Genomic DNA, 13964 nt, shown 5'->3' on the forward strand with positions numbered 1-13964 from the left:
CTACCATTTTCCCTCTCTCTCTCTCTCTTTTTTTGGTCCAACAGGATTCTAGTTGCATTCATTCTCCTAGAAAAAGATTATGTGCCATTGCCCATCTCAGTACAATCTAACTTCAATATGGAACTCTGACCTACAGGAGGTTTCAAACACTGATATGTGATCAAATGTCCGATCATACTAACAAACCCATGAAACTCGAGTGATTAATGATAAAGCACTTCTAGTTTCCATTATTTCACTTCTCTCCGTCCAGATTTGGGAATTTTACTCCATCGGAATCTTATACAGAGAGATCCTTTTCGTTCATCCAAAACCCCTTTTACATTCATAAGAAGTGAAGCTAGAAAGAGAAAGAGTTCGTGGGTTATTATAAGACTGAAAAGCTTGTTCAATTGTAGGTTAGAGCGCAGATTAGTCATTTGCTCAACCCAATATTCCTCAACTGTTCTCAAAACCAGTTTCTTTTCAACTAGATATTTCGTCGAACAACATGGCTGCATTATCCAAAAATGGCATCCCTCATAACAGTCAGGTGGATTCGAATACCATTGTATTCAACTCCATTGCCTCACCAAAACAACCACACGGATTTCCTCAACGAGCACCGCGATCGAACCGAAAAGATATTCCTTCATTTCTCGAAATCAAGATTGTAACAAACGAAAGAAATTTTTGTTTTTGTTTTGTTTTTTGTTTTCGCAGGAAGAGAGGGAAACGGGTGGCTGGAACTTGAGTAAAAGAGAGAAGACGTACTCTATTGTGAGTTGAAAGAGAAGGCGCTTTAATGGCGTCGAACGCAATGGAGAGCTTAGAAAAATAAGACGGCCATGAAAGAGAAGTGGGTTTCTGAACGAAACTAGAAAACCAGAAGCTGATGACGACGACGACTCGAGAATTGATGAGCTTAACATTTTCACACTTGAGGATCCCTGGTACGATTCTTGCTCCTCTGCCCTCTACTAGACTTTATTTTTGCTTCTGTGGCGGTATCTTGACAGCATGGTGTGTTTTTTCTTTTTTTTTTTTGGGTACAAGAAATATGCTTATATTCACTCAGAAAATTAGGTTCACGTTTATAAGGTCTCGATTCTACTATCTATATTAGCATATTCTATTTAAATAATTAATAAAACTAAAAGATTGGCGTGAAATTACATCACATGATGAGAATATTTTATATAGTGTTTATTCAGGATAATTTAAAAAACTAAAAAGTTGGTGGGAAATTAAAAACTTTTTAATATCAGGGTAAATTTGACATTACTTCACACAATGAGGTTATTTTATATAATTTTTTTTTTCTTCTTCTTTGAGACATAAACTAGAAACAACTACAACTACCTTTTAACTCTTCCTCATTAATGAGGGAACAATTCTAGCTGGAGAACTCTCGTTCTAGACCGAAAATAACCCAAAGAAGATAGCAAAGCTGGCTAAATTAGAGGTGTTTAAAAAAATTGATAATCCAAAGATTAGGATTGAGTTATGAATTTATTTGAGTTTGTTTAAATTAAATAGATTAAAAATTTATTGGTATTGTTTGTTTATGATTCTCTAAATTAATCACTCTTTCATTGTGAGATCCTACCTTAGGGAAGAGAACAAAACATTTTTTATAATAGTTGGAAATCTCTCTCTAGCATATTTGTTTTAAAAACTTTGAGAGAAAGCTTAGAAGAGAAAATTTAAGGAAGACAATATTTATTAGTGGTGGTAAGTTTTTTAGATTGAGCTGGATGAATATTTGGAGAAAGGTCATACTTTCATTATTTATCATGATAATTGTATTTCTGTTCCTTGTCTTTAGTCTTTATATCAAACTACAAAGTATGGGGAGGCATTTAGGCAATGGGCGTGGGTAGAGGCTGAAACCCATGTCGAAGCGTTGCTTTCCAGACTCGGTCGATATCGGACATTGCATAGCCACACTCGTGCTCGGTCAACCCTTCCATCGCATGCACTACACCAGCAATGCGCCATGCACTCATCACCCGCCTCGGTAGCCAATTCTGCAACAAACAAACCTTACGTTGTAACTTTCTTTTGTGTATAATGACCTTCTATTTTAACATAAAAGTTAGGTATCCAGTGTTTTACCTCACAAAAGTGCAGATTCTGAAGGGAAGGAGGAGCCTTCATTGCAAGGGTGCAGTAGTAGAAGCAGTCTTTGCGAACGACCTTTGGAGGGAATTGGGAGAAGGGAATGGAAGTTGTTCCTTTTGGAGCATTCATCTGTTGTTCATCAGTAAGTCCCATCTCCTACCAACCATATCTGCGTATTAAATTAAATTTCATATTTTTCTCAACCTAAATAAATAAATGGGAGGAATAATTTGGGAATTCACGTTATGAGAATGGGGTTTCGCAAGAAGTAGACTGCCTTGGTAGTTGTTGAGCTTTTTGCCAATTTGAATGCCCCTTTGGGAAAGGGCGTAAAGTGCGAAAGCCAATTTTGTAATTTTTCCTGTGAGGATGACTTGGGTTGCAAATTTGGGAATATTATTCAGCACTACAGCCACAGCTAAGCTACTCCCATCCCCACTACCATCACTTTTAGTTTTGGGTTTCTCTGCACATAAACCTCTCCGTGGTTGTTCACCTCCTCTCCCTGCAAAGGTTTTCATATAATATATATATATATATATATATATATATATATAGTATATATATTTGTTAGTTGGGTTTTATGATGGAGGGATTTGTGAAGAAATGAGTTGTGCTTGCCTGATTTAAGAGCCCTAAAGTCAAGACTTTGCAGCCAGCCCTTTTGATCTGCTTTAGTTATAGCTTCTTCAATCAAGCTGTTTATTGATTTGATTTGCCGTTGAACCGAGTACTGCCACAAATAAGTTCGTTAGGTACCAAAGAATTATATACCCAAAAACCATAATAGCCATTTTGAAAACAAAAAGGGTATTTTTTAAATTTAAGGATAATTTTTAAACTTATTTTTGTAAATTTAAAATTATTATTGAAATTTTTAAAAATTTAGAGTTGGAAGTATCAAGTTTATTAATATTTTTTATTAATTTAGTCTATTATAAATATTTTATTAATTTAGCCTATTTTTAGAGCTTCCATTTTACTCAAAATCTTTAATTTTGTTGGAAACAAAACCCATGGCTAGCAATTTGTCACCTGAACATTAAACTTGGGGATGGCCCATGTTTGCATCTTGAGCTTTTCAAATTGGTTGCTTACAACCACAAATGTACGGCCATAGATCCACGTCAGCAGCTTTGTGATTGGGGACAGCAAGCACAGATACCACGTGGATGTGAGAGGTCTGGATGCCAGCGCGGCAGATCCTAGACGTAGGTGAAAGATGGATTCAGGAGTTGTGAGATGAGTCAGATTGACCACGTCAGCAACATCTTCGCTTGCGAGAGATTTTTGATGCAGAGCATCGGAAGATTTGTCCAGTGTGCCGTAGACGGTAATCTTAAAAGGGCATAAATAGGTAATCTTAAAAGGGCATCGGAAGATTTGCAACGAATGAAACTTGTAATTATTTTTTACTCTCAATTTTCTTTCCCAATGATAAAAAATAAAATTCAAAATAACATTTTAATTCTTCACCTTTAAATTTATAATCATCTTTTTCTTTTTCTTTTTTAAGAAAAGAATCAAGCAATTCATAGAAAGTAAAGCAACATAGTTTCATGGAACCATGAATATATAATATCCACTACTTGTTTAAGAACGTGGATTAATTTAAAATTTGTTAAAATTACATTTAACACATTCAAAATCACTACAATATATGTTTTTAGTCATTTAAAATAATTTTTTGTTATATGAAAATCGTTTCTAAAGTGTATAGTCAAACAATATGTTGACTAATTATTAAAAAAATGTTTCAAAAAATGATTTTAAACATGAAAAAAATGTGCTGTTATAATTTATCCTATTAAATAATATCAGAGTTTTATAATCAATCTCCAACATTTGATTAAAATCTTGACCCCAAGCTCAGCTCAAGTAAGGATGGATCAAAATCCTAATTTTTCCCTACAAACTTTACCACTATTTACCTTAGACTTTAAACTAGTCCTAGTTATTTTTACTCTTTCAATCAAAATAATACTTTAAAACCCAACGAATATTATTTTCTAAAACAAAGCTTAACAAGATATTAATTTTCATTCATATATAATTATTATTAAAAAAAAAAAGGAGCAAATGGAAATTAAAATGAGAGCATAAAGAGAGACTTACGATGGAGTATAGATGAGGAACTTGAGAGGAGGAAAGAGAGTGAAGAGGCGATTAGGGACGAACTCAAAGTTGCAATGCCCCATATAGTTCATGAAGTCGATGTAAGTAATATAAACAACACAAGCTGCCACAGATATTGTTCAACTCACCACTGTCATCGTCACAGGTGTGAAAAAGAGTATGAAATATGCTAATTCCTCTGCAAATGGATGAATCGCAGCTGCCAATACAATACATATGCAATTCTTAGCCATTTCATGAGAATTTTCTTTTAAATAAATTAAGGGTTGAAATATCGTCACGAGCTCAATCACTAGCTCAATAGAGTCAAACCCAATATATTTATTTTAGTAGAGATTTGAGGAAAGATAATTGCATATTATATTTTATGAGAAAGATCTATATATTTTAGAAAAAAGATAAAGATTTAGATTTGTTAGGTTTACCCTATGCTATTATATAAATACCCCTCTACTCTACAGGTTTTCATACATGAAATCCAAAAACAATAAAAAGGTAATAGTACCCCTCCACCCTACCTACGTAGGAAAAAATTTAGATTTATTAGGTTTAAATTGATACGTTCATAGTATAAATACCCTCCACTCTACCTAAGTTTTCATCCAAAGAAATCTAAAAACAATAAAAAGTATAGTATTCTACCGAGTGTGAGAAGTATCAATGTTTCACACAGAGTTGTGCTCAACATTAATCTCAACCTTTTGTAAATTAAGTTTCAAAGTGTAGAACTACAACAAATATCTTTCTAAAACATTTCCTTAACAAAAAGTAAAAAATTCATCAATAAAATTGTGAAGAAACTCATCATTTTCAAAAAAATAAAAAATAAAAAAATTATGAAAGGACACTTTTGTTTGACATTCAGGTTCAAATTGGTTAGGAATATATTAGACATGAAGTTGGAGTTAAGTTTGATCGTGACCAAATAAAAACAAATCTAAAGGTTTAGAAGATTGAACTTGTCAAAATTTATCTATTAAATGCAAAGTCCATAAAGTATTTGACCACGAGCATATATGGCAGAAAACTTGCTACTCTTGTAAATAAAGCAAATGTTATTTCGGAGAGGAATAACTTACATGTAAAAGGCTCTGTGACGATGGAGGCGTGGTGGTGAGAGTGATAGCGAGAATAGAGATAATGATGGTGCAGAGCTCTGTGAAACCGGTAATACAGAAACTCCAGGACCTGCGTGCAGCAGAAATGTAATAATGATTCCATCTGTCCTCCATAAAGGAAGATTTGAAGTTTTCGCAATAGCATTGCCGAGTATGTAAAACAACACTCCATTCAACAGTATTTGGTCGTCCCTGTCCACCAAACACGCGTACCAAAGAAAAAAAATCATCACAGAAGTTGTGTTTAATAATTTTGTTGAGACGGTGCGATGCAGAAAGATTACCAGTTTCGTTCTCTGTCAATTTGTTCGAACTCAACGCCCTTGTCGACGATCCGTGCAGTGCCTTTTGCAGATCGATAACGAGAATAAGAGAGTCACATTTGAATATGGATCATCCTCCACAGAAGAAGAGGAAAAATCAAAAGATATGAAATGTCTCACTCTGTTTTGTCCTTCACCGTGTAATGGTAGATACTGTGAATCACACCAGGAACCAAAACCAGATACTGCAGACAAAAGCATATACAATCTCTTTTCAACAAAATTCTGTCAATAATGGAATGGACGTATAAGCACATAAACAAACATCTACGAGACTACAATCTTGCTCGTGCCGAGATTTTTCTAATCGCGATTCCGTATCCCTAGCACACAAAAACTACCGAAAATCAAAAGATTAAACACTGATTTATAGCTGTGAATCGTAAATAAATCAAGGTTTATTTTAGCGAAATATCTAATGTTCATTTAAACAAACAGGTTATGTGCATGAGATTCAGTCCGCGAACAATGAACGATGAACGATCATCAATAAATCATAGTTTAATTTAGTGAAATATCTAATGTTCATTTTAACAAACAGATTATGTGCATGAGATTCAATCCGCGTAGAACGATGAACTATGAACGATGAATGATGAACGATCATCAATAAATCATTGTTTAATTTAGTGAAATATCTAATGTTCATTTTAGCAAACAGATTATGTGCATGAGATTCGGTCCGCGTAGAACGATGAACGAGCATTAATAACAACGGCGGTGAGCGGAACATGAACGAAGCATGAAGAAAACTAAGAGAAATAGAATCTGAAAGATACCTTAAAGCTTCCGAGAGGCTTCCATGGCCAATCAGTGAGAAAACCAGGCGTAGATGCCATTAATGCAGAAGCTCCAGTTCTTTCAATGTCTCCATATTTCGTTTCTAAGCTCCTTTTATAGGGGAAATTATTCAATGAGCCCATATTCACATATTTACCGCCAAAGTGAATTACAAGTTTTCACTTTTATTATTTATTTATTTAATTTCATCACTAACTTTTAATTTTATATTCGTTAATTCTCTAAACTTTAAATTAGTTTTTTTAATATATATTTTTATTTTCAAAATTTTCAGTCCAATCTAACCCATAAAATAAAAATAAAAATGATCTAAACTATGGTTTAGTTATATATTTTTTTAAAGTCATATAAATATTATATACATTTTTATAATATAAATCAACAATATTTTAGGAAATTATCAAATGTTAAATTGAAAATATTAAATATTTTAAAGCATAATAAAAATATTATTTACAAAATTAACAATGCAATAGACTAAATATATAATTTAACTTATTATTAATATCTATAAAGTCACGGTGGCGAGAAAGAAGTCGTCCTTGCCTCCATTCATATCAAAGAATTTTTAATAAATAACATTTTAAATCTAATTTATATTAAAAACATCCAAATAAATTTAATAATATTTTATAAATGAAAATACAAATAGTTTTTAAGTCTAATTAAAACAAAAAATAAATGTATTCAATTAGATTTCTCATGTCCACTCTCCCTCTATTTCCGATTTAAATGGAGATTACAGTCTTGTTTAAATAAATTACCACCAATTATCAAAATTTTCTTAAAATTATTTAGATTTCATCTTATGACTATGAGCAAATAATTTCAACTATTTAATATTATATTTATTACATTTACGTTGACATTATTTGCCAATGCATTTCATAGTTTTGGGAACATATTTAATAAATTTTTAAAAAATTATATTGATTAATTTCTTATATGGTGTGTGTATAGTTATTATTTCATTTTTAAACTTTTCATTATAAAAAGCATTTTAAAATTTAAAAAGTATAATATTCACAAAATTTAAAATTTGTAAACCCCAATTTTTCCCATCTAAATTAAAAGATTTGTCAATAAAGAATAATCAAAATTATTTATGATGCCTATGATATACATTGGAAAATTGGAAATATTTATATTTTTTGTTTCAGCCCTAATTTGATAATTATTACTTCTAATTTAATTATCTAATAAATGATATTGGTGTAACTTGCCTCATAAATTGTTTATTTTATTATATCTAACATAGGAGGGGTGGATAATCATTTTTTTATTCTTTTATTCAAACCTTGAATTCTTTAAATATTACAATTATTTTATATTATTTATTAACATAGTTTTTATGAGTGTATTATATTAAAAAGGTAAAACATCTCAATAATTTTAATAATATTTTTTTAAAAAAAATTAAACATACTCCACACACGCACACATCTATGTGTGCATATATATATATATGTATGTATATATGTATGTATGAATCATGTCGGGTGAGTCATAGAGCCTCTACCCCATTGATTGAATAATCTCTAACAAACATTAAGGAGTCAGGGCATTTAACCAAAGCAGTAACAATTGTTCCACGAACATGGGCATTAAATTGAATTACAAAAGTGACTAAAATGTCTAGATTCATATATTACTGGTAGGCTCATATAGTGATATTCACCCACTGCTAATATTTTCTAAGGCAGAAACATATTATATAAATATATATATATATATATATATTAGAAAATTAATTAGACGATTACATGGAGCCACAGGTAGTGGGAGTGGTGAGAGGCTGAAAGCCGTGGCGAAGGGCTGCCTTCCAGACTCGGTCGATGTTGGACATTGTGTAGCCACACTCGTGCTCCGTCCACCCTTCCAGCGCGTGCACCACACCAGCAATCCGCCATGCACTCATCACTCTTCTCGGCAACCAGTTCTGCAATTATTCATCTTTTTAAATTAATCTTTATTGTTAATATTAATATTGTAACGGCCACCCTACCCCTATCTGATATTATCTTTTTTGAATTTTTATTTCGGACTTCATCTCAAAGTTTTTAAAATGAATTTTATATACGAAGGTTTTCACACCCTTATAAAATGTGTTTTCATTATCCTCCCCAACCGACGTGGGATCTCACAATTTACCTCTTTAAGGTCCACCATTCTCACTACCACTCATTATTTTCTTCAATCAATGTGGGACTCTCACCAAATTACTCTCTTCGAGATCAAACCTCTTTACTAGCACATTGCCTCGTGTCTACCCCTTTGAGGAATAGCCTATTTGCTGGCACATCACCTAATGTATGGCTCTAATACCATTTGTAACGGCCCAACGTTCTCCTGCTATTGTCCTCTTTGGATTTTTCCTTTCGAGCTTTCCATCAAAATTTTTAAAATGTCTATGATAGGGAGAAGCTTTCACACCTTTATAAAAGATGTTTGTACGCTGTCATGGAGAGGTTTTAATATTCTTTTAACCATCCTATATTGAGAAAATTTGTGAAGGGTGTGTACCTCGCAAGAGTGCACATTTTCAATAGAAGGAGGAGCCTCCATTGAAGGAGTGCAGTGGTAGAAGCAGTCTTTGCGTACAATCTTTGGAGGTAACTGTGAGAAGGGAATGAAAGTCGTTCCTTTTGGTGCCTTCAATTGTTCTTCAGCTGTCACTCCATCTCCCACTAACCATATCTGCATCAAATTTTTTGGTAAGATTTTAAAAAGAATGTAATGTTGCAAATAGGCGAAAAGATTGTAATTGAATTTGAAGTCACATTTTGAGAATAGCCTTTGGAAAGCACTGGATTGCTTTCAAACTTGGTGTTGAATGATTTGTTGAGCTTCCTGTATTCCTCTTCGTGCAACACAGCGACCTGCACAAGCTTTCATGAGCTCGAAACTTTCATCTCACTTCATTAAATGATTCATTAAAATGCAGACCTGAATGCCTCTTTGGCACAGAGAATAAGAAAGGGCATAAGCCACTTTTGTGAGTTTGCCTCTCAACAGAACTTGGGTCGCATATTTGGGGATGCTATTCAGAACTACAGCCACAGTCAGGCTACTCCCATCCACCACTCTAACTCTTAACTTAGGGTTCCTTTGCACGTAAAGCCCTCCATACACGTTCAGCTCCTCTCCCTACAATTTCTTCCATTTTTTTTTGTTAGCATTCTATTACGTTCCATGCAAGATCCCACTCCACGTCAGTTGAACAAAAAAACGAATCATTTTTATAAAGGTATAGAAATCTAGCACACATATTTTAAAATTATTTTGAAGAAAAATTTAAACAGTTACAAATTATTACAAATTATTACCTGATTCAAGAGACCTAGAGTCAAGACTTTACAACCCTTTTGGTCTGCATCTACTATGACATCTTCAATCAAGCTGTTTATTGATTGGGTTTGCCATTTAAGGGAGTACTGCAAAGATAAGTTCAAAGCTTCATTTTTAGAGACTAAACTAAACACAATCATGAAATTTAAGACTAAGTTTCCTCTCGTAAAAATATGGGATAAACTCTTATTTATAATCTGACATTTTCCTATTATTAACAGATTTCTTGGGAAAAGCAGACCAATAATAATTAGACAGCACACAAAAAATCATTGTTTGTGTCACCTGAACATTAAACTTCGGGATCGCCCATGTTTGCATCTTAAGCTTTTCAAATCGGTTCCTCTCAACGACAAATGTACGGCCATAAATCGAAGTCAACAACACTGACCCCATGGTGATGGGAGATAGGAGCCACATATACCAAGTGGAGGTGTGGGGCCTGGAGGCCAACTCCGCAAATCCTAACCGTAGATGATAGATGGATTCAGGAGTTGTGAGATGGGTGAGATGAACCACGTCAGCAACTTCTTCCTCTCTCTTCAGTGATGTTTCGTACAGAGTATCTGAAGATTTGTCCAGTGTGCCGTAAAGGTAGTCATATAAGGGCATGAATAGGGAGTAGTTGGTCCGGAATTGAGTGTGATGCAGGGAATGAAACCTGTCAGCATAAAAATATCAATTTTATTCCATTAAACTCTTTTAAACAAAGATTATCATGTCAGAATGTAGAAGTAAGCTTTTTAAAATTGCACTTAAAAAAACCAAAAAGAAAAAAGAAATCAAACAATTTAGCCACAAAACAAAATTTTAATTTTTTTTTTGGTGAATTAAAAAAAATATATATATATCTATGAATATATAATGAAATAATTTATGCAAAACAGAATTAATAATCTATGATACACAATAATGTAATTGTAGTATCGAAAATTTTCCCCAAATGATTTTTGGAACTGTCAAACCACAAGGCCTCCTGGGTCTCCTTCCACGTGGTCGTATTAATTGGTAGGCAGCTATATTATGCATGAAAAGCGACGGGAGGTTAAAAAGAGAAGAAAAGAAACGGACAAATATTTTGGAACTCATTTATGGATATGTCAGGGTTTTCTGTCTCCTATTTAATGCATGCCAAACTTACCAAGAAACGTAATTTCTTTTTCTTTTTCTTTTTCTCCTTCAAATTTTATTCTTCCATGTAGACTTTCCTTATCTACAACTGTGAGTATTTTTCTTTTAAATCTTAAATTTATATAAATATTGATGTTAAATCTTTATGTCATAAAAGCTTGAACCACCCTTATCCTACATCTCATAATATAAATTTTGTTGGGAAATTCAAGATGAAAATTTAAAAATTATAAAATAAACATGCAAAATAATAATAATCAAACCAATGTAATATTATTTTATGATTAGAATACTTATGCGTTTTTTTGAGCTTAATAAAATGAACATATAGAAACACGTGAACTTATTGAAAATATTTTATTGATGACTCAACCAACAATCGAGTTGTTTTATGTAATTGTCACGGAAATCATAAATACAATAAAAAAATATATTAAAAGAAAAAAAAGTTTTACAACTTAGAAAAATTTCTATGTACACTCAACTAATATAAATTTCTATCTTAGATAATACTAACGAGAAAAATGCACTCAACCTGCAAATTTTTTTTTTTTTTTTTAGTTAATTTTTTTCCCATGTACTATTGTAGGCCACCCATACCAACAGTTTTTGTTTATTATTTTTGAGCTATAAAATTTGGAAGTACTGTTGTAGCCCTAATGAATGTTATTTTATTTCTCATCTTCCATCTCAATAATTATTCATATTTTTTTAGTCCTTGCAATGTTATTATTGTTCATTTCAAAATTATAGAAAATATGGAATGAAAATTGAAATGAAAAAGTATGACAAGTTTAGATCTCAATTTTAATGGGTAGTTGATAGGCCTTCTAGTTATATTTTTCATCTAATATTTTAATTTTAAAATATTTTTTAAATGTTGGGGAAATAATGAGTATTTACTATAATTGTAATTTAGCCAAAACTTTCTCGAGAAAGAGAGACTTACGATGGAGTGTATAGAAGATATTTGAGAGGTGGAAAGAGAGTGAACAGGCGATTGGGGATGATCTCAAAGTTGCAGTGCCCCATGTTGTTCATGAAATCAATGTATGTAAGGTATAAGACGTAGGCCGCTAAAGAAGCAGTTCCGGTGAACAATATCGTCAACATTGGAATGGCGAAGAGGATGAAATACGCCAGGTGCTCCGCAAAAGGATGAATCACAGCTGCCACATTTCCAAGCCAGAAGAAATCATGAGCCCACACCATCCATCAGGCGAGACATTTGAAACTTAAACAACTACAGTAATAGAATTTAAAGCAAAAGCGAAGTTTAAGAGAAGGAAGAACAATGGCTTACAAGTGATTGGCTCCGTAACAATGGAGGAGTGGTGGTGAGAGTGGTAGCGAGAATAGAGATAATGATGGTGCAGAGCTCTGTGGAACCAATAGTAAAGGAACTCCACTGGACCTGCGTGCAGCAGAAATGTAATAACCACTCCGTCTGTTCTCCATATAGGTAGGTTCTGAGCACTCGTAGTTAAATTAACTGCTATGTAAAACAAGACTCCATTCAACAAAATTTGATCGTCCCTATCCAGAAATTAAAGAAAAGAAAGTCCAAAATCAGAACAAATAAACCGCTAATTCTTCGTGGAGTATCTTCTATTACTAGCGAATACTGACCAATTTCTTTCTCTATCGACTTGATCAAATTCGATGCCCTTGTCCACGATTCGAGCATTGCCTTTAGCAGTTCGATGACGAGAGAGAGATATCCATATCTGGTTATGAATCATTCTCCACAAAAGAAGCGGGATAATAACAAGACTGGAAACATCTCTCTCTGCTTCATCCTTTACCATGTACTGGTAGATGCTGTAGATAAATCCAGGAGCCAAAACCACGTACTGCAACCAAAAATTACACTGCGTCATTTCGATTGCTCCGTCGATTGAATTAAAGATATACAGAACTCGCAAACACATTCAAAGTAATGCAGTAATTTCTCGTTGCAATGCATCTCTAAACAACGAAGAGAAAACCTCAACGTTAAAGTAAATCATCATCGACAAGTCTCGATCATCATAAGTTCTCTTTAGCGGAATATTCTATCATCCATACGACATTTTCAAAAACAAATAATGAACAAGAGATTCGATCAAGCAGAGAAACATTGTGCGATAAAGTTCCATGAACGACGGCAAGGGAGTTGCAGAATGGCGGAAAATAAAATTATGGCGACATACATAACGAAGCAAGAAGAGAAATAAGAGAAATCGGGCATGAAACCTACCTTGAAGTTTCCGAGAGGCGTCCATGGCCAATCGGTGAGGATTCCAGGAGTGGAAGCCATGAATGCAGAAGCTCACACTGCTACAGGATCTGTTCTGCTTTTGTGAAGATTGCCGAAACCACCTCTTGTACCTCTCTTATAATAGCAGAGTTACGTGCCTTTCTTTCTTCCTCAATTTCGTATTTGCCCCCTTAGTTTTTTTATGTTTTCTAAAAGTGCCCCTTGAAACCTAGAAATTGTAGAATTTGCCCCCTTAGTTTTTTATGTTTTCTAAAAGTGTCCCTTGAAACCTAGAAATTGTAGAATTTGCCCACACTAAGTCAGTCACGTGACAATTTTGCATGGTCCTCCAGCTCTTCAGAATACCAGCATTATTGAATAATTTCTCCACGTAAGTCGATGTAGGGTATAGTTGGAAATGCACATTTATTAAAAAAAAAAACAATATATGCTTGTCTATAACATTTAATAATTAAAATGAAAATAAAAGTATTCGTTTATAAAAATGATATTTAATGTTTACGCCAAGATTTTAATGTTAATGTCGATGAAATATAGGTAAATTATCAATGTTGAATGATATTTTAAAAATATTATTTATACGCCACTTTTTCATATTTTTTAGATAAATTTTAAATTTTTATTAAGATTTTACATTGAAGAATTTTTTTATTACATTTGGTCCATATTAGTTTAAAGAATATTTTTAAATTTTATTTGACCAATTCGTCACGCTCATTTCATTCACTCTAAATCAGACCAATT

General features: G+C 33.1%; 1 protein-coding gene and 1 pseudogene across 1 annotated transcript; both read right to left on the reverse strand.

Annotated features, from left to right (window-relative positions):
- Positions 1-4223: 4223 nt before the first annotated feature.
- Positions 4224-6524, reverse strand: LOC111479795 (annotated as a pseudogene).
- A 1525-nt stretch (positions 6525-8049) lies between these two features.
- On the reverse strand, positions 8050-13322 carry LOC111479677 (protein ECERIFERUM 1-like). The gene is made up of 10 exons (XM_023124487.1): positions 13200-13322; positions 12590-12813; positions 12264-12496; positions 11910-12129; positions 10115-10490; positions 9808-9915; positions 9428-9628; positions 9262-9360; positions 9005-9178; positions 8050-8420 (listed from the first exon to the last, which is right to left on the reverse strand). Exons 1-10 carry the CDS (start codon positions 13257-13259, stop codon positions 8241-8243), a joined length of 1875 nt encoding a protein of 624 aa, XP_022980255.1. The 5' UTR covers positions 13260-13322; the 3' UTR covers positions 8050-8240.
- Positions 13323-13964: the final 642 nt, after the last annotated feature.

The sequence above is a fragment of the Cucurbita maxima genome, unplaced genomic scaffold (assembly GCF_002738345.1).
Source record: "Cucurbita maxima cultivar Rimu unplaced genomic scaffold, Cmax_1.0 Cma_Scf00005, whole genome shotgun sequence".
Taxonomy (NCBI): Eukaryota; Viridiplantae; Streptophyta; class Magnoliopsida; order Cucurbitales; family Cucurbitaceae; genus Cucurbita; species Cucurbita maxima.

Coding starts and splice junctions, on each gene's coding strand:
- LOC111479677 (XM_023124487.1), bottom strand. CDS start 13,259: ATGGCTTCCACTCCTGGAATCCTCACCGATTGGCCATGGACGCCTCTC. Junction 9,179..9,261: donor CCAAAGGCTATTCTCAAAAT/GTGACTTCAAAT, acceptor AATTTGATGCAG/ATATGGTTAGTGGGAGATGG. Junction 8,421..9,004: donor AAAATGTGCACTCTTGCGAG/GTACACACCCTT, acceptor GAATAATTGCAG/AACTGGTTGCCGAGAAGAGT.